Source organism: Chiloscyllium punctatum, chromosome 6 (genome assembly GCF_047496795.1).
Source record: "Chiloscyllium punctatum isolate Juve2018m chromosome 6, sChiPun1.3, whole genome shotgun sequence".
NCBI classification, from domain to species: Eukaryota; Metazoa; Chordata; class Chondrichthyes; order Orectolobiformes; family Hemiscylliidae; genus Chiloscyllium; species Chiloscyllium punctatum.
Genome location: NC_092744.1, coordinates 83,389,845 through 83,413,340, shown reverse-complemented (window position 1 = coordinate 83,413,340; position 23,496 = coordinate 83,389,845). Strand labels below are relative to the sequence as shown.

Sequence of the window (23,496 nt, the reverse complement as noted above, 5' to 3'; positions counted from 1 at the left end):
TTGAGCGAATGGGTAAAGGTCTGGCAGATGGAATACAATGTAAATAAATGTGAAGTCATACATTCGGTAGGAGTAACAGTAAAAAGCATTATTACTTGAATGGTGAAAAGTTGCATCGGGAGTGTGATGCTGGAAAAGCACAGCAGGTCAGGTGGCATCCGAGGAGCAGGAGAATCGATGTTTCGGGCAACAGCCCTTCATCAGGTTAAAAAGTTGCACCATATTGCTGTGCAGAGAGACCTGGGTGACCTTGAGCATGAATCGCAGAGGGTTGGTCTGCATGTATGACAAGTAGTTAGGAAGGCAAATGGAATTTTCCCCTTCATTGCTAAAGGGATTGAGTTTAAAAGCAGGGAGGTTATATTGCAGCTGTATAAGGTGCTGGTGAGGTCCCACCTGGAGTACTGTGTGCAGTTTTGGTCTCCTGCTTGAGAAAGGGTGTACTGGCACTGGAGGGGGTGCAGAGGAGGTTCACTAGGTTGATTCTGGAGTTGAGGGGGTTGGCTTATGATTAGAGACTGAGTAGATTGGGATTATATTCATTGACGTTCAGAAGAATGAGGAGCGATCTTACAGAAACACATAAAATTATGAAGGGAATAGATAAGACAGAAGTCGACAGGATGTTTCCACTGGCAGGTGAAACTAGGACAAGAGGACATAGCCTCAAGATTAGAGGGAGTAGATTTAGGACTGAATTGAGAAGGAACTATTTCACCCAGAGTTGTAAATCTCTGGAATTCTTTGCCCAGGGAAATAATTGATGCTATTTCAGTAAACATTTTTTAAAGCTAAGCTAGATTTTTTTTTGAACAGTAACGGGATTAAAGGATGCGGTGAGAGTTCAGGGAAGTGGAGCTGAGTCCACGAAAAGGTCAGCCATGATCTTATTGAATGGCGGAGCAGGCTCAGAGGGCCAGATGACCACCTCCTAGTTCTTATGTTATTATATTATCTTTAAATTGAAATGCCAGCATGCTGAAAACTGTATCTGTAAATATTTACAAAGTGTTTTGGAGTTTTAGTATTTTATCTGTGGCTCTTTCCAGTCATGTGATGTGTGGATTAATCATTATTTTCTGTTTACTTCCAGCCCCCAACGAGGAGATGAATCGGGATGTGGAGCACTTGCCCCGTGAGCATTCTAATCCGATCCCTTCACTTCCATTCCGAGATGAGAAACAGGAGACTGTTGTAGTTCGGCCTTACCCACAGGTGCAGACTCATGCACAGCCGCTACCAGCTGCACAGCACCATCTACAGCAGGCTGGGGTGCCTGTAACTCTGGGTGCTCCTCCCACACACCTCACACAAGGCACCCAACTCTCCTTCCCTGAAGGACTAATGAAGGTATGTTGTCTTCTTCTAAAAACCATTCACTGAACCCCTCTAAGTTTAAATTTGAGATGGCGTTTACCATGTTTCTGTTCGTTGCCAGTGTTTTAATTATGATATCGGTGCATCCCAGGTGATTTAGAGTTTAAGTGGCCATATGTTTTCTTCTGCTTATGCGACCTGGACACTACTTACTTAGGTGATTTTTTTTTATTGTAGTTTTACCTGTACTTTCTGACTGGGGAATAGAGTTAACTGTAAGTTAGGTATTCCTGCTTTGTCTCATTTGTATTTGGGCCAGTAAGGCATAATCCAATTGACATGCTTCAAAACAATAAAATGAGTTCACAGTGGTAGGTGTAGAGAAGTAGGTTTGAGGACAAGTCAAAAACAAGGTGGCATCATAAAATTAGAGCCAGGCCATTAAAATTGAAACCTGGGAACAATTTCTGCCTTGGGATAATGGATATCCAAATGTTGGGTCTAGTGAGACCTGAAACCTTAACTCTGCTTTCTCTCTCCCTAGTTGCTGCCAGACCTGAGATTCTCAGCAATTTCTGTTTTGGTTTCAGATTTCCAGCATCGACAGTTCTTTTTTTTTGTCTTAATGGAAATCTGTAACTGTCAGGGTAAAGCTGAAGATGCTGAGGTCAGTTGGAGTATTCAGTACTTGGATCAGTAGCTTTTTTGGTAAGGATACTGTTGGAGGTAGATGGAGTGGAGGTACCAAACTCATTGGTGGAGCACCCAAGAGAAACATTGTGTCCACTTCTCATCCTTACAGGCTGGCAATGGAATCAGGACTGCTCCAACGTCGATGCAGTTGTCACCACAAACAAAAACAGAAATTGCTGGAGAAACTCAGCAGGTCTGGCAGCATCTGTGGAAAGAAAGCCGAGTCAATGTTTCAGGTCGAGTGACCCTTCCTCAGAACTGGCAGTTGGCATCATGTTCTTTTGCATTCCAGCACCACGAAGCTGAGCAGCATTGCTGCAAGTAATTACAAAGCCCTTTGGAGCTTGTGCCTCACTGAGGTTGGTGTGCTGCATGTGGCTCTTTCCAGTCCTTTGATTTTCAACATGATCATCGAGCTGGCTTGTTATCCTGAGTGAAGTCACATCGCTATTCTTTCAGTGCTGCATCTGTCAGATGGGCTCAATTATTTCACAATGACTCATGCATCTCCTGGGATATTACTTGTAGTGAGTCAAAGAATATGGCAGTTCTATTTGATACATTTATTTTTCTTGAGGAATGATTCCTGATGAGTTTTTTTATTAAGTTAACAGTTGAAAAACAATGACCCTTTGTTCTAGGGACACATTTTGAAGTCTGATTTATGCCATCATTGATTTTTAATACATTTATTTTCCAGGGACGTGTTTGAATATAATGTAAGGTCTAGTAGGGCATGGTCCTTGTTGAAATTTGCCAGCTTTGTGAGTTAAACGATTATGGTGGAGGACTTCATTAACACATTGCCTCACTGAGGCATGGACCTGCTTACTGCCTGACAGCATAATCAGGGAGCCTGCATTTAGAGCAGCTTGTCTGTGTGTTTCAATAGCTTATGTGACCTTACTTTTGTTTCCAGCAGTAAGCATATGGAATCCTTCCCTAAAATGTGAAATTTTATTGCCATGTAGTAAATGTGGAGAGAAAGCAAAATGGAAACCTCAAAGGTTCTGAAGAAAGACAACTGGACCCAAAACATTAATTGTGCTTTGTCTCCACAGATGCTGACAGACCTGCTGAGATTTTCCAGCAATTGCTGTTTTTATTCCTATAACATTATGCTAGCCTGACCAGCTCTGATTCTTCCAAGTCAAGTACCCACTGGATGCCAACAGCATTGAGTTGTGGCATTTATTAAATTACACAGGAGGTGGCTATTGAATCTATGTAGGCTCCCTGCAAGAAAATCAAATCAATTCCATTGCCCTACAGGTTTGGCTTCTTCCAATATCCTTTTGAAATCATTCTTTGTCTCTGCTTCCATTCTCTTGAGTTTGAAAATTCCACAGCAAATTTTTTCTTTGCCCCTCAAACTCCCACAGCTCTTGACCAAAATCTTAAATATGTCTCTCTTGGTCTTTGTGCAATCAGCTAATAGGAACAATTTTTCCTTTTCTATCTTACTTGAATTGCCATAATCTGGTGTACTTTCATCAGATCTCCTGTCAACATCCTTTCTTCTAAGAAGAGTCTAGTTTTTCCACCCTAACCTGAAAACTAATATCTCTCAACATTGCAGGATATTCCACGAAATCTGTTTGTATTTTGTCAAGAGCTCTTGCATCCTAAAGGGTAGTAACCAGGACTCTGTACTCCCTTTAGTTGGCATTAATCAGGGCTTTTTTTTTAAAAGGTTCAATATAAAGGCCCTGTTGTAATATTCAGTCCAAAAGAATACAGTAAAGTTGCCATAGTCTTACTAGTCAGATTGGTCTCTCATTCAAGAGACAACCAGTGGTGGTTTAAGCTCAGGGTCTCTGATGAGGGAAGAGATTGAGAAGGATGGTCCTTCGTGGTAACCTCAGCTAGTGTGGGAATTCAGTACCTCTCTTCATAAAAACCTAAAATCCCAAATCTTTGTGAAACACTCTCCTAATATGTCCTGCCGTTTTCAAAGACTGATTAACATGAACCTCCGGCTCCTTCTATTCCTGTATAGATATTAAAACTATAGCATTATAAGTTTATATTGCCTCTTCCTATCCCTTCTGCTAAAATGTGTCACTGCAGATTGCTTTGTGTGAAATTCCATTTGCCCTTTGCCTGCCTGTTCTGTTAGCCTATCTGTTATGTTGTAAATGATTGTACCACACTCTTGTTTGACTTTCAATTTTTTCCTTGAGATCCACAGAATAACTGGTAACACCGCTGAGGTGGTTAAAGTGTTTGTAGGTATAGCACCCATGATACTATCTGTCTTACTCCAAAGTACTTGTGAAAATTTTCAAACCAGCTAAATTCTTGCTGCCTTTTCCAGTCCCGGTATTGCCATTTTTTGCTTACCTGCACAAAGTCAGAAGGTAATTTTGTCTTCATAGACCACCCTGAAGCCCCCCTTGCCCAGTCGGCCCATTGCTCCGGCTCCGTCATCTGGCCTTGGACATTTGGCTGTTCCTCCGAAGGTTTCAGGACATGTGCCTGTTAGCATGGACGCGAGTGTAGCACAGGCCTCTGCAATCCCTGTGGCAACAATTAGTGGGCAGCAGGTAAGAGCACCAATCTCCTAACATGGCAATTCACAAGTGCGCCCTCAAGCTCTTTAAACAAGGGCAAACTATTCTATCCTGCAGTTGTCATTTCCATTGTTGACTTGATGCTGGATCATTTCATTACTAGGGGCATCCTAACATCCCTCATCTGATGGGTACCAACGTGCAAATGTCAATCATCCGAAACTCTGTTCCAGCTTCGCTCCATATTGGACCTTCCACAGCCCAGCCACAGATGTTCTCATCGCATGTGCCAAGAGGTAGTGCATTAGGTCGAGTCTGTCTTTGTATGTATTTCTGTAGAGTTTTGTGTGTGGAAATAAAGTAAAAGTAATGGATTGTTGCATTTAACTTCATGGATTAATTTTATGGTTTTTAATTAGGTGAAAAGATGAAAGGTTGCATTGCCCAGTGGTCAACTGGGTGTATGACATTGATTAATGCACACTCCTTTCTTTGTGTTTCTCATATTTGGGCTCAGGATACTTTATAAGTTGTGCAGATGAGGTAACACCCATCATATTGTTCCAATAAAATTGTAGACATATTCACTTTCTCCTGTTTTTAGGCCCACAAGCTGAAACTGTCCTCGATACAGCCTGTTAAGCAATCTGTCCATTCTATAATGCAGTTTAAAGGCTAATCACGTGTGTCAGTTTGCCTGTCTTGGTGACATTGTCCCTAGGGTCTGGGGTCTGTGAATGCAAGCCCTGCTTCACACATGGGTCCATAAACTATATTGACACTTCAGTGAAATGTTGACTACTGCATACTAGATGAGTCCACCTTGAATGAGTTTAACTGAGATCCATCTGCCTACACTTTGGTAACTTGGAAAAACTATTGTAAATGGTCACTTTGCATTCCTGGTGCCTTGATACACTGGTAACGCTCCATTTCAGATTAGCTGATCAGTCATTTCACATGTTTCCATGACTTTTCTGCACTAGAGTAACTCTGGTCAGTACAGGAATTCCTTGCTGGTGAGCCCTGTTCAGATACTTCTTGCAGATTTTGAAATTAAGTGTTTTCATACATAGGTGCCGCAGTAGCAGCAGCAATATCGAGTTCCAAAGTGACTACAGTTTTGCGTCCTGCTCCAGCACCATTACCAACAGCTGGAAATCCTCAGACCGCTGTGCAGCATTCTCTGCACCTACCTATACAGGTAAGTACTTTACTTTTAAATATTGAGCCCTTTCTAAACTAAAGCCTTTTATTGTGATGGAATTGCAGAGCTCTTGCGATCGGGTAGGGTGAGTGTCGTGTTGTTAAAGATAAAAGGCTTTACATTCAACAGACTTTCCAAAAGAAGGATCTGGATGAGATACAATTCTCAACTCTAAGCAAGACTGAAATACACCTCCATAGGCTGTTAGCATGCTGAACTCTCTTAACCTCTCTGGTTGACCATTCCTGAGCTTGGGATTTCTGCCCTGTGGTAGGCTGATCGTCAAGAATGTTTTTTCACCTCCTGTTTAGGTCCACCTCATCATGTCCACTGCTGTGAACCGTTCTCTACATCTTACGCCTTCATCAGGTGCAAGGCAGATTCATGTAGTGTTCTCATTCTTTGGGTTCCCAACTGTGTTCTGCACAGCCTTCAACCCATCCTCACCCATATCCTCCAGCATCAAGTTCCACATGATTCCTTGCATTGTCCGTTCTGAATTTGACTGGTATCCTGTGGTACAGTTGTTGGAGTTGGCAAGCCCTTGAACTTCACTAGGATGCTCCCAAGTAAAATGTGTTTACCTTGATTTATTTATTCATGGTGTTGCAGCATCTCACCACTCCTCCTTTTCTACCTTTTCTAGTGCAACCTGAGATAAGATGATCTTCATCCTGCATTGCTCTAACTCTTTTTAGAGGGTGATGAGCATTGAATATGTCGAAGGCCATGTCACGTTGTGTAGATTGGACAGCAGCTGTTGAGGACTCTATCACCTGAGCAGCTCCTGTTCCATCAAACTGAAAGAATACTCGTCTTCAATAGATGTTATGATCTGGAAAGCAATGTCTAAAAGGGTGGTGGAGCAGATTCAACAGTCTCTCTCAAAAGAGAGCTGTTTGTATACTTGCAAAGGAAAAACTTTCAGGGCTGTGTGGGGAGAGCTGAGAAGTGGCACTAAATGGATCAGTCTGTCAAAATGCTAACGTGGATGTGAATGGGTCTAATTGACCTCTGCTGTATGATTCTCTGATGAATTAGCATCCAGTGTGTCAGCTTGTGCTATTTGATATGCATGGCATTGCCTCACTGTTTTAAGTGTGTTAATTTTGAGTTTTGTTTTGCAGTCTCGCCCTCCTTCAACCACCTCTACAGCAATTCCTCCAGCAGTGGTAGCAACGGTATCTGCAACACGAGCCCAGTCTCCGGTCATTACAACAGCAGCAGCTCATGGGACAGATGTGGCACACAGGTAATTTCGGGAAATTAGAGAGCCAAGGAAAAGTTTCTTATGTAACAGCCCTGCATGACTGAAGTTGGGCTTATCTTTTAAGGTGCCTGTTCTTTGCAGTCAACGTATTGCCCATGTAATATGTAGCAATTAATGTTTTAGTGCTTTTTTTTAAAGAAACTGGAATTCAGCTGTTTGAGATGCTATCAGAAGGTGACAGCTATTGATGTTGGAGTCTGTCCAAAACTTTGAGTCCCACAAGAGAAATGAATCAGGGAACATTGCCTGAGACTTGGTCCATCTCTCAGGTTGTTGTCAATTGTTTAGAGTTGTGATGAATAGCATTGCTCCCTTAGTGGTCATGATTTTAAAAATTGGCCATTTGGTCTGTCTATTTATAATGCTGAGTATTGTACTTATATTTCCAATCAACCTGTTCAGATGTTACTTCACACCTCTAGCAGGTGAGACGTGAACCTGGGCCTCCAGGAGTAGGGACACTAAATGTCCCACAAGAATTGCATCTTGTAATGCCATTCTGAAAAATGCTATTCTCAGCTGATTCTGAATGAGGGAGATTTGGAGATATAGATAATTGTCTATATCTGAGGAATTAACTGTCATACCTATAACCAACGATTATCACTGGATATATTATAATACGTTGGGTAACCTTTAATACACAGTTACTGTTAGACCAGAATTGCAGTCTAATAAGTCTCTGGGCAGACCCTATTTAACGAATGCGTTCCATTCTGGCATTGGTGGGATTGCAACACATTGACCACAATGATACTGAGGCTGAAAAGGTTAATTTTAGGTTTCTGTAACATGGACTGCCCTGCATACCCTTGAAAATAAGAGATGGAGCGATGACCTAATTGAGGTGCTTGATTAAATTAAGGAGTTCGGGTAGATAGTGTTATGGATTTGACCAGACCCCCTCAAAATATTTTAAGAAGGTAGCCTAGACCCTAACATTTTCTTATTTGCAAGATAGGCATGAAGTGCCATGTTCCAGCTGCAATACAATCAGTCAAACTACTTGACGTTAAGCAAAACACAATTTATTTACACACTATAGTTAAAATATTTAGGAAAAGAATGAGGAATTTAGAGTAAGAAGTATTGGAAAACTTAACTGCATTGTAGATATAGCAACTATAAACTAGTATAGTAACACCCCATAAATACACCCCTTGGTAAAAAGGAAAAATCAGATGCAGATTCTCACATGCACTTCTCCCATCCAGGAGGGAAAAAAAATCAAGAGAAAGTAGCAGCCACGAGACAGTCACTGAAGCTTCCAACCCTTTTGAGATCCCAAATGCTGCTTCTACTACTGAAATAAACAAAATCCAGGAATCTGGATCTGAGAGAGCTGGCCACATCCAATCAGGCTGTTTCTTTTAAAAAAAAACACTAAAGGCCTCCCAAGCTATTTACTCAAGAAGTCTTTAGTAGTCAGTTTGATAACTCTGCTTTACAATCCCTCTTCAAAAACAAAACCAGGACAAAGTAACAGTGATAGCATCATCACAAAAGAAAATGTTCCCTCTGCAGGGGAAATCTTGAGCAAGGGGGCATAACCTTAAGATTAGAGCAAGGTTGGTCAGGGATGTTGTCAAGAAGCACACCTTCACAAAATGCAGAAACATAATCTTCGATTGGAGTTGGGAGTCAATTGACGATGTCAAAACAAACTGGATTTTCCTTCCTTAAGAGTTACATAATTAAGACGTTGTAAGTGAAGTTGAGATACAGATCGATTGCAAGCGAATTGAAAGTGGCTCAGCTGTTCAAGGCTGGTCCACCAATCTCCTGCTCCTATGATTATGCTCCAAACATGATTATCTGTCACTCGATATTCAAATTGCGATCTCTTGTCTGATTTTGTTACTTTCCTCCTCTGCAGTCGGCCAGCACTGACCATCCAACCTCACCCATCTGCTGCAACAATTAGCATCCAGCGCACACAGCAATCCAGGGATACAACAGCTCGAATTACATTACCTTCCCACCCTGCAGTGGCTGCCCAGAAACCACAGCTCCACATTACACAGGTAAAGGATCCAGTACTCCTCCCCTTCCCTCCCATATGGGTTTGCTGCACCAAGAGTTACCAGGGACATTCCCAACACCCATCCAATACCCTTTGAGAATCTTCCACTTTGATCCAAGTTTTAAGTATTATTTCAGAAATGGCATGTTTCTGTAGCATGGTCAATTATTGCTTTAGAATCAACTCGTATAATTTAACTGGAGTGTGAGGGTCAGTTGACTTTCTTGTTCCTGCCCCATTAGGTCACTAACTTTGCACTATGTTCTTGATTGCAAGTCAGGTGATTGCAAATTAAGTATCTTCAAGTTGGTTCAGAAGTGGAAGATGTTATGCATTTCAGACAAATTTTTTGAGACCCTTGTGCATCTAGTAATGTCTGCACAAAGTACTGACTGCTTTGCTGAAGCAAATCTCCAATGTCTTTGTAATTGGGGGCATTTGTCAGGCTGTAATGAACAAACAAGTAGGACTCATTGGATTGATGGACAAAACAGCCACCTTCAGTGAATGTGATTTTTGACAAATTCTTACACAGGGAAACTCTTGTATGTGTTTATTTGCAGGATAGTTTCTGCAGCAACATAGCCATTGGTGGTTCTTAAGCTATCATAACTTTTATTCCATTGAAAAAGCATTTTTTAAACAGATTAGCAACACTGGAAAGCATTGAGTGTGTTCAGAACTGATGTGCTTCAGCAGCACTGGTCGTAGCCAGTGAATAATGCCAACAACAGCATACTATTTTACCATCATGGCAGAGCTACTTGTGTTCTCAAGCTGACCGCTGTCAGCTATTCGTAATGCAAGGTCTAGTTGAGCTGGCTTGACATTTTTGTTTTGTAGCGTGTTATATTTTGTGCTTATATCAAAATAGCTTTGTTCCTGTTGTTCGTCGGCTATTGGAAATAGAGTTGAAACCAGAGCTTGTAATGTTGTCAGCCTCAAGACCAACAAACCAGTTCTCTTTCAACAGAAAACAATGTTCAGTACCGGGACGCCAGTTGCTGCTGCCACTGTGGCACCCATACTCTCCACAAATTCAATCCCCTCTACTACAAGTCAGGGTGAGTACCTGGTTTCTGAAAAACAACGCTATTGTACATTTGCTCTAGAGATTTCATCATAGACTGACTGACTGTTGACTGCTCTTTAAATTAAGATTACTCTGATAAGAGCAGAGAGAGAGAGAAGCATACTTGACCTCAACGAGAGTCACGGTATAGGTCTGTTTAAAAATAAAATCATGTATTGAGACTTCTGGGTACAGTTGCTGCATTTCAATTCAAATTTGGGTTCACATTGTTTAATCATCACAAGCCTAAAAGCAAAGCATCTCTAGGCACATTTTAAAACATCACCTCCTTGGGTGAGTTAAGTAAACAATAAAAGTACGGCCACGTGCTGATACCTTCAATATAGAAATTTTCTGGAGATAGAATTCCTTTTCTCAATTGTACAGTAACCCTCAATAAGGTTTCCTCCATATCACAGTACTGAATCCATGCTATCAAAGTCACAAATGACATCTTATGTGACTGCGATAAAGATAAACCATCTTTCTCATCCTCGATGTGTCAGCCTTTGATGCATTATCCTCTTCCAATGCCTTTCCACTGCCATCCACCTGTGTGAGCCTGTACTCCCTTGGCTCTGTCCCCATTCAGCTAATTGTTTACCAAAAATTCTCACTGTGGTGTTCCTTCCTGGTCCTGCACAATTAACCTCTGGTGTCATCTCAAGGTCTGTCTTTAGCTCCTTTCTGTTTACCAGCTATGTTCTCTAAGTGGCATCATTTGAATCTTAAAGACTGTTTTCGTATTCTATTGCATTACCACTCTACCATAATTATCAGTTTGCTGGTCATGCATTCATTACTGGATGAACAGAATTTCTTCCAGTAAAATATTGGAAAGAATACGTCCATTGTTTTCAGACCCAGTCCAAACTCTATTCCATTTGCCACCAATTCTGTTCTTTCTGGCATCTGTCTCCACCTTCTTAACCCTGAGATAAGCAATTTTGAATAGTATGTTTGCTTGCTGAACTGGTAGATTTGTTCTCAGGCATTTCATCACCACACTAGGTAACATTATCAGTGAGTTTTTGGTGAAGAGATGGTGTTCGGTCCTGCTTTCTATTCGTTAAGACGGGTGATCTCATTTCCAGTTCTTTTTCTCAACGATTGGTAAATGGGGTCCAAATCAATGTGTTTATTGATGGAGTTCTGGTTTGAATGCCAGCCTCTAGGAATTCCTGTGTGTATTTCTGTTTAGCCTGTCCTAGGATGGATGTGTTGTCCCAGTCGAAGTGATGTCCTCCTTCACCTGTGTGTAAGGGTATTAGTGATAGCTGGTTATGTCTTTTGGTGGCTAGTTTTCTGCCTGTCTGTCCAATGTAGTGTTTGTTGCAACAGGCAGAAAACTAGCCACCAAAAGACATGACCAGCTATCACTAGTATCCTTACACACAGACGATGAAGGACACCACTTCGACTGGGACAACACATCCATCCCAGTACAGGCTAAACAGAGACACGCATGGGAATTCCTAGAGGCTGTCCTTTACAAAGCTGGACATGAGCCATGCCTACCTGCAATTGTGACTGGATGAGGAGTGCCAGAAATACCCAAACTTCATACTCATGAGGTATTTATATCAATATACAAGACTGTCATTTGGATTATCATCAGCCTGCACCCTTTTCCACAAGACCATGGAGAACATTTTATAAGAGCTACCGCAGGCTGCCATTTATCTGGATGACATTCTAATGATGGGAAAGACCAATAAAGAGCACTTGGAGAATTTGGACATAGTGTTTAAATGTTTTGGCAAGGCGGGTGTATGCCTTAGAAGGGTTACACCGTTGGGGAAGAAAAGGTATCTCCACAGTTCAAGGGACTGACTCCGAGCTGGCTGGCCACAGCCAGTGTACTGTGCACAAGTAAATAAAAGGTGACTTGGTGATGGGATACTGGTCCTTGATGCATTTATTTCAGGAATGTAAACAAGTAGCCATATCATTGGACAGATTGATTTGGCATTTGAGACGTGGCTGAGAGAGAATCTAACAGTGTGGAAGCAGGCCATTTGACTCATCGAGTCCATACCGACTTCTTTGAAGAGCATCCTACCCAGACCTACCGCTGCAATCCTGCATTTTCCATGACTGACCCACCTAGCTTGGGCACTATAGGCAACTTAGCACAGCCAGTCCACCTAACCTGCACATCTTTGGACTGTGTGGGGAAACTGGAGTGACCAGAGGAAACCCACACAGGCACAGCATGTGCAAGCTTCATGAAGTCACCTATGGGTGGAATCGAACCTGGGTTTCTGGTGCAGTGAAGCAGCATGGCTAACCAGTGAGCCACCGTGCCGCCCTTGAGATTGTGTTGTTTTCCAGTATAATGGTAACGCTCTCAGTATAGTGGTAATGTCCCGACCTCTGAGCCAAGAGGTTTGGGTTCAAGTCCCACCTCCAGAAATATGTGATGATAACTCCAACTTAGAAAATAGCTCCAGTGTAATGGTCATTATTTGAATCCAGGCTTGATAGATTTTTGAGTGATGAGTGTTCAATTGGTTCATTTTGGTAAAGGAGGAAATTGAGGCCAGCATGGTCCGTTGCCAATGATTAGGGTTGCAATCTTACTATTCTGAAGCTAAACATTAAATTGTTATTCAAGTTGTGTGGCTGTGGTTCTTATTTGTATTCCATGTTTAGTGCAGCAATTTCAAAGCTTCAGATGGTAAAGCTATATTTAAACTAGTCACTAAAATGCTCTTCCTGCCCTTGTCAAGTCACAACACATGTATAATGCTCCAGCATACCAGTAGATGGGAAAGACTGGAATCCCAGTAAAGGACTAACTTACATAGTAATTGACTTACTCGTATCAAAAATGGCCGATGTGTGATATTGTTTCCAGCACTTAGTCTATTTTTGCTGCATATCAGTGTTGGATATTTTAGCATTAATCCTTTTTCGAAAGTAGGCTGAACATGGTTGTGAAAAGGAAGTGCCAACATTCATACTTCTGGTCTTGGTCTTTTGTGCAGCACAGTTCAATGACTAGAATGATGCTTGATTTTTAGCAGTATCTGTTGCTTCAATTGCCTTTGCACTGTGGAAAGTTTTAGGCTTCCTACTCTGTAACCGAGAAAGCAAAATTTGTGAGAATTTATCGTGAAACAAATAGAAGAAAATCAAAACCTGAACCATTAGTATATTTTAAAACAGGTCTTTTAAATGGTGTTTTGTTTCCAGTTAAACAATAAGACTAGGAAGTTGGATAAAAAACATTTTTTCCCTCATTTTGTTGTGTTTCTATATCTCCAACTTAATCTATATGTTGTCATCTGAGAGCTTGCCTTCCTTAGGAAAGAGATATCATTGGCTGTCTGTCCACTTTACTGATATTTTCACTGTTCACAATCCCACTTTTACTTTTACAGGTGCAGTTTCCCATGCTCAAGTGACCAGCAGTACAATTGTTAACATGACAATGGCCTCTCACACACCACATGCTCCCGTGGTCACCACTTCTACTATTCCTGTCGGTGAGTCAACATCACTGAACCCCAAACTCATATTTGAAAGGAATTTGATTCAACCCAAGCCTGGGCTGGTGTTAGGAGATTGGAAGTGTTCACATGCAAGCTTCAGGTTTCTGTTCTGGCTGATAGCAGCCTCCAGAGACTGGTGGGATAATGTATTGAATGACAATGTCAAACTTAGCATTTGGCGGACTTTATTAGAACGGCCCTTCCTATATAAGTGTACTGGTGACCCGACAATGCGATAAAAGTATAGATGGATAGAAAAAAAACTGCTTCACTTCTCAGTTTACAAGGTATAGAAACAGAAAAGTTATGATGCAGAAGGATGCCATTTGGCCACTCTGTCTGTGCTGACTGAAAACAAAAATGCAATATGTTCCACCTTTCAGCTCTTGGTCTGTACCTCTGTAAATTGTGGCACATCTTTTAAATTGAAGGCTTATTATTATTTTAGACGCCATAATTAAATCTCTCGTCAGCCTTTCTTCCAAGGAAGACAATTCCAAACTAGCCAATCTGTTTTCACGGCTGAAATTTTCCATTCCTGGCAACACTCCTATAAATTCCTTCCCTAGGGGCATGTGGATCACACCACAGCCGGTGGATTGCAGCGGTTCAAGAAGGCAGCTCACTACCACCACCTCAATGGCAACTAGGAACAGGCATAAATGTTGGCCAGTCAGTGATGCCCACATCCCACTAATGTATTAACAAAAATCTCCTTTATTCCTTTCTAGTACAATCACGTTTAGATTAGATTAGATTAGATTAGATTAGATTAGATTAGATTAGATTAGATTACTTACTGTGTGGAAACAGGCCCTTCGGCCCAACAAGTCCACACTGCCCCGCCGAAGCATAACCCACCCATACCCCTACATCTACATCTACCCCTTACCTAACACTACGGACAACTTAGCATGGCCAATTCACCTGACCTGCACATCTTTGGACTGTGGGAGGAAACCGGAGCACCTGGAGGAAACCCATACAGACACAGGGAGAACGTGCAAACTCCACACAGTCAGTCGCCTGAGGCGGGATATGAACCCGGGTCTCCGGCGCTGTGAGGCAGCAGTGCTAACCACTGTGCCACCGTGCCGCCCATGTTGTAATGTGGTGACCTGAATTGTGCACTGTATACTGCAATAGTGCACTGAAATAAGAATGATCCATTTTTGAGATGCTTAGAGATGGAATCTTGCTACTTTCTAATCTTGCACCAGGGTTTGATTTTATCGGTAGGGTGTATGTAAATTCATCTGCTCGTCCACAACAACTTTGGGAAAGTTACAGTAACCCTGGAAATCTGGCATAGGCAAAAAGGACTACAATCTTCACCACTGACATATGCTATTTTGTCTTGGGTTGCAGCGAAAGTTGTTCCTCAACCAATAACCCACACGTCCCCACGGATCCAGCCTGACTATACAACAGAAAGAGGAAACCTGATCCCCATCCCTGGTCACAGGGCCTCGCCTAACCCTGTTACCATGGAAACACGAACTGAGAACAGGTAAGTTGTCAGGCAGAGCTACGGTCTCCAGTGTTTGATTCGATAGGCTGGAAGCCCAAGGGAAGATTTTTGAAGGTGTCCAGATATAATGTAGTTGATTTATGTCAAGATTTTCCCCTTGTACCTCTGCCATTCCCATCCTTCTGAGGGTGCTGACTTATTTTTGTCCGTAGCTACAGGCATGCCTTGTGATACTTGAGTGGCCCTAAACTGTAGCATGAAGGGGGTAATGTCTGTCATGATGTCTCCCTTTTCTCTCTCTCCACGCAACCTCTGTTTCTCCTCTCTTTCCTACTCCATGCTCCAAATTTAGGATTGATTAGGATGCGATTGTCTCTCCAGTGCTTTGCACAATTTAAGGAACCTGATCAAAGAACATAATCCATTTGTGTTCACAGATTGGCAGTTTGACCTCTATTTTCTAATCAACCTGTTCAGACCTGGAAGGACTTGAACCCAGGTCTTTCGGGTCCAAGGGTAGGGACACCACAATTGTGCCATAAGCTGCCCCTGAATGTTTCTTTTAACATCTATTTTTCTAATACATTTATTCGGTGATATTATTACATCCATCTGGAGCAGATGGACTTGAACCTTAGTCTCTTAGTCCAGAGGTAGGGGATTGTACCAGTTTGACAAGGTGACCAATTCAATTTGAAGCATTTGAATGTACTGAAACCTAAGTAAACCTGTAGAGGTTCGTTCTAAATTGAAATGGTCTAGTCCCAGATCAGTTTGTGAAACCTTTTGGAATTGCTACTAATTAAGATCAACTTACTATTGTAATTTGTTTTCCTTGCCATCCAGACAAGTATCTATGCAGTTCCAGTATTATCTGCCAGCTTACCCACCATCGGCTGCCATTCCTGGCTACTCAACACTGGCACATACCTTTCCTATAAGCAGTACAGTGTCTACAATACGCCAGTACCCAGGTATGGATCTATTGCATTAATTTATTTGTGTATTTTTACAGTAGCCAGGATGGGAATGAATATGGAACAATGAGCTGTCAGAGGTGTTCTAGGGAGTGTTGAAAGCTCAAATAATAAATATTGGAAGTACCCAGTAGGTCAGACAACTGGGGAGAATGAAACAGTGTTAATGTTTCAGATTGCTGACTGGCTTTGAAATGTTTTTGCTGTGCAATGTAAACTCTTTCTCTTTCCAAATGTGTGCCCTTGAGCTGTTAGTTTTAATTGGTTCTGCTGACATGTAAGAAATTGGATGTCCCAGGAGATTTTTTTTATGTCTTGCAGGCAGGTTGTGACAATCTAATCATACTCTGTAAATGCTGCAATTTAAGCAATAACCTAATCTCACTCTGTTTTAAGGAATAACCTATTCACGCATTGTTTCTGGAAATAATCTAATCACTTTACATTGATTTTGGGTGGCATGTGACAATGGGGGAGTGTCAGCGGGTTGTATCGTGCATGCATGACTGACTGTGATGTAAAACCCTGTATAAAAGGAGGGTGGTTCTCTTGTTTGGGGAGCCTTGCTTGGCACACTGTGCAAACATTGCGAAGAGTGTTAAGTGATCCTCCAGAAGTTTGTACTTGCTGAAATAAATCCTGGCTGTTCACAGATGTTGGCGTATTGCAGTAGTATCAAGTGTGTATCAATCTCAAGAAGGGAGCCTAACACCCTGATCTACTTAACATTGCCAGGATTAACTGTCTACATTTCAGACTTCTAGCCTGCTTTTTATATAATTCATTAAGGTTGAGTTTCTTGGCTGAATAAACTTAAATTTCTGAGGGTCTGTCATTTGATTTTAACTCCTATTTTGTCAGCAGCTTCCTTGAATTCTGCTTCTAAGTCAGTCTGCTTGAAATCATACAGTATTGAGCTCCCAAAGATACATATATGCACTTAAAAACATGATAGCACCTTACTGGATTTTAAATCTTGCAATGCCTTTCAGAAAGAATCCGGCTTAATTGAAAACATGCATTTTGGCTGACCTAATTTCCTGCACTAAATTTCACCACAGGTTTAATGACTAATCAACAATTAGTATTCATGTGATTATTAATTGCACAATAATTAGCTTGAACATTTAACACCAAATGTTATGAAGGTATGTGCCTGTGATCTTTGCATTATTCCCATTGAAGTTAAATTAAATGTCTCATTTTAAATGTCATGAAACAACCTTGTAATTTTCTCTTTAGTTTAATGTTAAAAAGCTGCTTGATGTGTTTCATGCTGTTGTCAAAAATTCCAACAGTGAGTCAGTGTGGATATTAAGTTGAAATTTAGATAAGATCGCTTTGACATTTGATGTTACACTTAGTGACAAGTTGTGCTGTCCTTATTGTTAATGGAAATTCTGTTACTTAATTCAGTGCATCTCCTGGAGAGAGATTTTTAGACTAGGCTGGGCTCCATAATCACAGATGTTCTTGCATCTTCAGTAAATGCGTAAAACTTAATTTCTGCAGTTCCAAAAGTGTATTTTGTGTGTGTATGTAAATAGCATGTTAAATAGACTTTCCTGTTGATTTTTAAACCACACTTTTTTTTTAACTTAATCAATTTTTTTTAAATGAAGTACCGCTGTTATATGAACCCAGGCTCCAAAGTGCAGACTGCATCCTGGTGAAACTCAACGGGAACTGACAACTCTCCAGTACCTTTTACAAGTGGCTGGTAATCTTGTCAAGCTGACTATCCCTAGATTTTATTTTCTCTGACTGGGCAAGCTTGTCTGATCCAGCTGGATATCTGGAGAGTGATCAGGAAATTATTTTCTTGTTTCTCTTTTCACCCAGCTTACAGACCTCTTTCCATTGGGTTCTGAGGTCAGTTGAAGGTATTTGTCCACTCTTGCGATTAATCCTTCACCAGATGTAGTGATATTAAAACTGAGACTACCTGTGTCTTTGACTTGTGCTACACTAGATATTGCTGTTATTCAGAGGCATCCGAATAAAAATAAAAATTGCTGGAAAAGCTCAGATCAGTCCGTATCTGTTTAGAGAGTAATAGTTAATGTTTTTAGTCTCTTTAGAACAGTTTGAGATTAGTTAAGGCCAGTGACTGAGCTATTTGATTTTATGATTTCCACTTAACTACATCAGTTTCAGGTTAGAGGGGAAAGAATAAAAGGAAGCCTGAGGGGCAACATTTTTTTAAGAGGGTAGTATGCAGACGTGGTTGAGGTGGATACATTAACAACATTTAAAAGGCATTTGGGCAAATACGTGGAAAGGAAAGATTTAGAAGGATCTGGGCTAAGTGCAGGGAAATGGGGTTAGCGTTAATGGACATTTTGGTCGGCATGGATCAGTTTGGGCCTGTCTCTATGCTATGGAACTCTATGACTTAATATTTGCTTTTAAAAGACTAATTTGCAGGGCAATGGAGAAAGGGCTTGGTGTGTGACTGAATTGGAAAGTTGTTTCCAAGAATGGGCAACATGGGCTGAATGGTCTCCTTCGGTCTTGAAAGGTTCTAAAATGTCTTTGTAAACCACGAACCTCCTGAATAAGTTTATATTTTTAAAGAATGATTTCCATTCTTTGTCTCAGTTTCAGCACAAACACCGAGTTCCGTTTCTGCAGCAGCCATTGCAGCTCAGGCGGGTGTGGGTGTGGCCTCCACTGTCCATCTGAACCCCATGCAGCTGATGACAGTTGACACCACCCATGCACGTCACATTCAGGGGCTTCAGCCTGCGTCAATTGGTGCCCAGGGCCTTCAGCCTACTTCAATTGGTCCCCAAGGGATTCAGCCAGCTCCACTTGGGACACAGGGGATTCAGTCAACATCTATCAGCACTCAAGCTATGCAACCTGCATCGCTTGGCCCTCAACAGACCACTGAGAACAAACCACCAGGTAAAGGGAAAGCTGCATTTTGAATAATTAATGGATTTAACATACCGCTGCACAGTGCATAGAAACAGTTGCTAGTAGGCGATACATCCTGAATGTATCTTAAATAAGTGAAGCGATTGTGGCCAAATTTTGATGTTTTTGCTGTATCTTGATAATTTTAACATTGGCAGCAAGATAGACTTGCATGTTCACATAAGTAAATGATTTGAATTGTTTGAAAAAGCGATTAACAGTTATGTTTCACCTTTACCTTCTAAACGGAGGCAAAGTATAAAAGCGAGAAAATCATGGTGAACTTTTATAAGTTTCTGGTTCGGCCTCAGCACTATCATTGTGTTCAATTTTGGTAGCACACTTCAGGGAGAATGTGAAGTCCTTGAAGGTGCTGCTGAGAAGATTTATTAGAATGGTACCGGGGATAAGAAACTTCACTTACTTAGCAGATTGTTCTCCTTGGAGCAGAGAAGTGTGTGTGGAAATGGTCAAGGATTTGATTAAAGTAAGCATGGAGAATTCTTGGTGGGAAGATCAGTAACCAGAGGGGAAAGATTGAACATAATTGCTAAGACAATTAGTAGGGTAGTTTGAATTTTGTTTTTAAACATATTGAATTGATATTTAGGATTCACTGTTTGAAAGGGCAGTGAAAGTAGAGGTTGGAGTTACTTTCAGAAGAAAATTGAAGTAAAGTTTGTTGCGGTGTGGGGAAAGGGCAGAGGAGTGTGGCTGCTTTTGACTTTGCTCCTTAAGACCTATCTTTTTGACCAAATGTTTGGGTAGCCGTCCTACTGTTGTTCACTTGTTAAAATGTATCTATTAATGTTCCTATGCTGGGATGCTGTTTTATGTTACAAGATGCCTTACAGATATGAGTTGTTGGCCTTTTCAGGAAGTACACATAGTTTGCAAATGGGTGTTTCTATGCTGTGCAACTCCAACTCCTGTGGATTATTTATCAGAGGGTTAGATGGGGTGGACAGTGAGAGCATTTTTCCTCTGCGATGACTTTAAATTGAGGGGTGATCGATATAGAACAGATGGCAAGAGGTGGTTTTTTTGACTTAGAGAGTAGTAGGGGCTTGGAACACACTGCCTGCAACAGCAGTAGACTCACCAGCTTTAAGGGCATTTAAATGGTCATTGGATAGGCATATGAGGAGAATGGAATGGTGTAGGTTAGATAGGCTTCAGATTGGTTTCACAGGTCGGCGCAACATCGAGAGCCGAAGGGCTTGTGCTGCGCTGTAATGTTCTGTGTTCTAAAGGTTCTGTACCTTATTTGGCCTAGGAATTTGAGCTTAGCCCTAGTCGTCTGGAGGCATATTGTAGCTCATTTGTGTGTTCCTAATACTTTTAATTATAGGGAAGGATTAATAAATTTTGTGTTGTCTAGCAGAACCTGTGTTACTGCTCTGATAGCCCAGAGGTGAAAATTGCATTGACGCAGTGACTTTAATGTTGTAAAATGTCCCATTTGCCAGGAGAGACTTGTCAGACAAAATTGACATTGACTGTGGAAAGGAGGCATTGGGGGCTGGTGACTATTTCCTTGAGCAGAGATATGAGTAATAGGAGATCTTGAAGGAGAAAAAGAGACAAAGGTGGAAAGGTTAAGGAAGGAAATTGTTGAACTTGCAACCCATAACAGCTCAGGTCCTGCGAATAAATGGTGATGCCACGATAATCTGGATGGGCAAGCAGCCAGGGCTGGAGAGGTTACACAAAACGGGAAATACGGGACCATAAAAGGATAGAAAATGAGGATCAGAATTTGGAAATTAAACCATCTGTGACCTGGGATATGGGTGTTGTGAATGATTCGCAGTGCAACTTGGGAGACGGGCAGTAGAGTTTTAAATGAACACAAATTTTAGGATTCTGTTATGGGCGGCCAGCCAGTCGAACATTTTAAAGAGAGGAATTTGTATTACACAGCTTACATCTTGAATGGTTTGGGATAACTCAAAAATGTTGGTTAGTAGAGATTTGTTTTCAAATGAAAAGCATGCAATACCTCTATTTCTCTATAGTGTCGTACGGCACAGAAACAGACCCATTATCCTCTTGACTACAGAAGCTTCTTGACCAGTGTACTATATACATTGCTTGGCTGTTGGAACATATAATCATACGCGCTGACTTGTCTGTATTAGTGAAGTTTGCATTTTTAATGGGGGAGATTAGACAATCCAGTTGGTGGAACATTCTGGTATGGTACCAGGTAATTTGACATTTAGGTTTGGTTGAGGAATATTAGTGGCAAATGTGCTGAGGCCACCTGATGTTACGGAGGTGGAGTTAAGTGTTGGTGATGGTAAGTATCGAATCAGAAGCTCAACACAGACTTTAATAGAACCCTGAGGATTTGTCACAGTATGGGTTGGCCTGGAACAATGGTTGGAAACAACAGTGAGCGAACAGTGTTAGTGGCAGGGTCAGAAAGCCAAGGAATTCTGCCTAATCCAGAGACTGAATGTTGACCAGTTGTGGTTATGTTAGAAGGTTGTAGGTTTCAGTCCCACTCAAAGCAGGAGTGCAAAGTCTAGAGAATGCTCACGACACTCATAAGAAAATGCTGGACCATCTGAAGTGCTATCTTTTAAATGCAAAACCAAGGCCTTGTCTATGCGATGTTGGACATAAACAATCTGTGTTAATTTAAAGCCGTGGACAATGGTTTCTCTTTCTCACTCCAGCACCAGTGTCCTGTAAGAAGCATTTAGCTTGCAATAACATGTCTAGAGCTGCTAACCCTGTCATTATCACATTTTCGGATTCTACTTACACCAAAATTGAAGGTGTAGTTTACAGCGAAGAGGGTCACCTCAGATTGCAACAGGATCTTGACCAGATGGGCCAATGGGCTGAGAAGTGGCAGATGGAGTTTAATTCCGATAAATGCGAGGTGCTGCATTTTGAGAAAGCTAATCTTTGCAGGACTTATACACTTAATGGTAAGGTCCTAGGGAGTGTTGCTGAACAAAGAGACCTTGGAGTGCAGGTTCATAGCTCCTTGAAAGTGGAGTCGCAGGTAGATAGGGTAGTGAGGAAGGCGTTTGGTATGCTTTCCTTTATTGGTCAGAGTATTGAGTACAGGAGTTGGGAGGTCATGTTGCGGCTGTACAGGACATTGGTTAGGCCACTGTTGGAATATTGCATGCAATTCTGGTCTCCTTCCTATTGGAAACTTGAAAGGGTTCAGAAAAGATTTACAAGGATCTTGCCAGGGTTGGAGGATTTGAGCTGTAGGGAGAGGCTGAACAGGCTGGGCCTGTTTTCCCTGGAGCGTCGGAGGCTGTGGGGTGACCTGCTAGAGGTCTATAAAATTATGAGGGGCATGGATAGGGTAAATAGACAAAGTCTTTTCCCTGTGGTGGGGGAGTCCAGAACTAGAGGACATAGGTTTAGGGTGAGATGGGAAAGATATAAAAGAGATCTAAGGGGCATCTTTTTCACACAGCAGGTGATAGGTGTATGGAATGAGCTGCCAGAGGAAGTGGTGGAGGCTGGTATAATTGCAACATTTAAGAGGCATTTGGATGGGTATATGAATAGGAAGGGTTTGGAGGGATATGGGCCAGGTGCTGGCAAGTGGGACTAGATTGGGTTGGGATATCTGGACGGGTTGGACCAAAGGGTCTGTTTCCATGCTGTACATCTCTGACTCTTCTGTATGTTTATTGGCAGCCACATTCCCACTTTACATCAGTGACTCCAGTTGCAAAGAAAGAATTTGTAGTACCTGCTTTTGGGAACATTGTAGATAGAGACATAGAAACGGAAGTGTTTGGATGATGTTGCTGAGAGGGCCACAGGTAATTGAAGAGGGAGTATTTGCACACTCCGTTGTGAATTGATCAGATACATCGTGTTCTGCTTCCACCAATGGCCAAGGGCCTGCTGCCACAGCTCACTTTACAAAATACTGCACGCTGGAGACAGGGAATGGTGCTGTTATTACACCGACAGAAAATTAGACAGTAATCACTGTTGTATGGATGGTGTAACAAAAACTTTACGGTTCAAATGATGAGCACTTCCCCAAAATGTCAAATGTTCCTGAGCTTGGCGTGTGTAGGATTTGCAAGTCTGATATTACTTATCTGTGCCTGTTTCTCAGCAGTGGTGCTAGCAGATGGAGCCACCATAGTAGCGAATCCTATCAGCACTTTCAGTGCAACGCCTGCTGTGACCACAGTGATCCAGACCCACACTCAGAGCAGCAGTACGACTGCACCAGCACAGGGATCGTCTCCGCGACCCAGCATTCTACGCAAGAAGCCTGCCTGTGACGGGTGAGAGTTTTTAAAATGCTGGTTGTACTTTGTCAGCTCAATGGGCACAGAGATAACAGGGGAATTGTGATTTGAAGTTTTTCTACAGCCTAACTATCAGTTGCTCAGGGACATGTAGTGAATTCTGACTATTATGCATTGAACACCATCTTTCTGTAATGTCAGTACATTTTAGGAGATGAGAGAAAAAATAAATCTGATAAATCACCCAATCCAAGTATAGAAACCTCCTTGAGGATCCAGGGGGTGGG

General features: G+C 41.7%; 1 protein-coding gene across 4 annotated transcripts in view; it reads left to right on the top strand.

Annotated features, from left to right (window-relative positions):
- LOC140479141 (histone deacetylase complex subunit SAP130-like) overlaps positions 1–23,496 on the top strand; it is a 58,112-nt gene that overhangs the window by 12,225 nt on the left and 22,391 nt on the right. For 3 of the 4 annotated variants that reach the window (XM_072573096.1, XM_072573097.1, XM_072573095.1), the window contains exons 3-14: positions 1,094–1,350; positions 4,389–4,556; positions 4,687–4,819; positions 5,600–5,727; positions 6,858–6,982; positions 8,877–9,024; positions 9,997–10,087; positions 13,482–13,586; positions 14,961–15,102; positions 15,910–16,037; positions 18,642–18,950; positions 23,071–23,245. In XM_072573096.1, coding sequence (XP_072429197.1) covers positions 1,094–1,350; positions 4,389–4,556; positions 4,687–4,819; positions 5,600–5,727; positions 6,858–6,982; positions 8,877–9,024; positions 9,997–10,087; positions 13,482–13,586; positions 14,961–15,102; positions 15,910–16,037; positions 18,642–18,950; positions 23,071–23,245 — 1,909 coding nt within the window. The remainder of the gene's footprint in view (positions 1–1,093; positions 1,351–4,388; positions 4,557–4,686; positions 4,820–5,599; positions 5,728–6,857; positions 6,983–8,876; positions 9,025–9,996; positions 10,088–13,481; positions 13,587–14,960; positions 15,103–15,909; positions 16,038–18,641; positions 18,951–23,070; positions 23,246–23,496) is intronic. The other variant, XM_072573098.1, reaches the window with a different exon arrangement.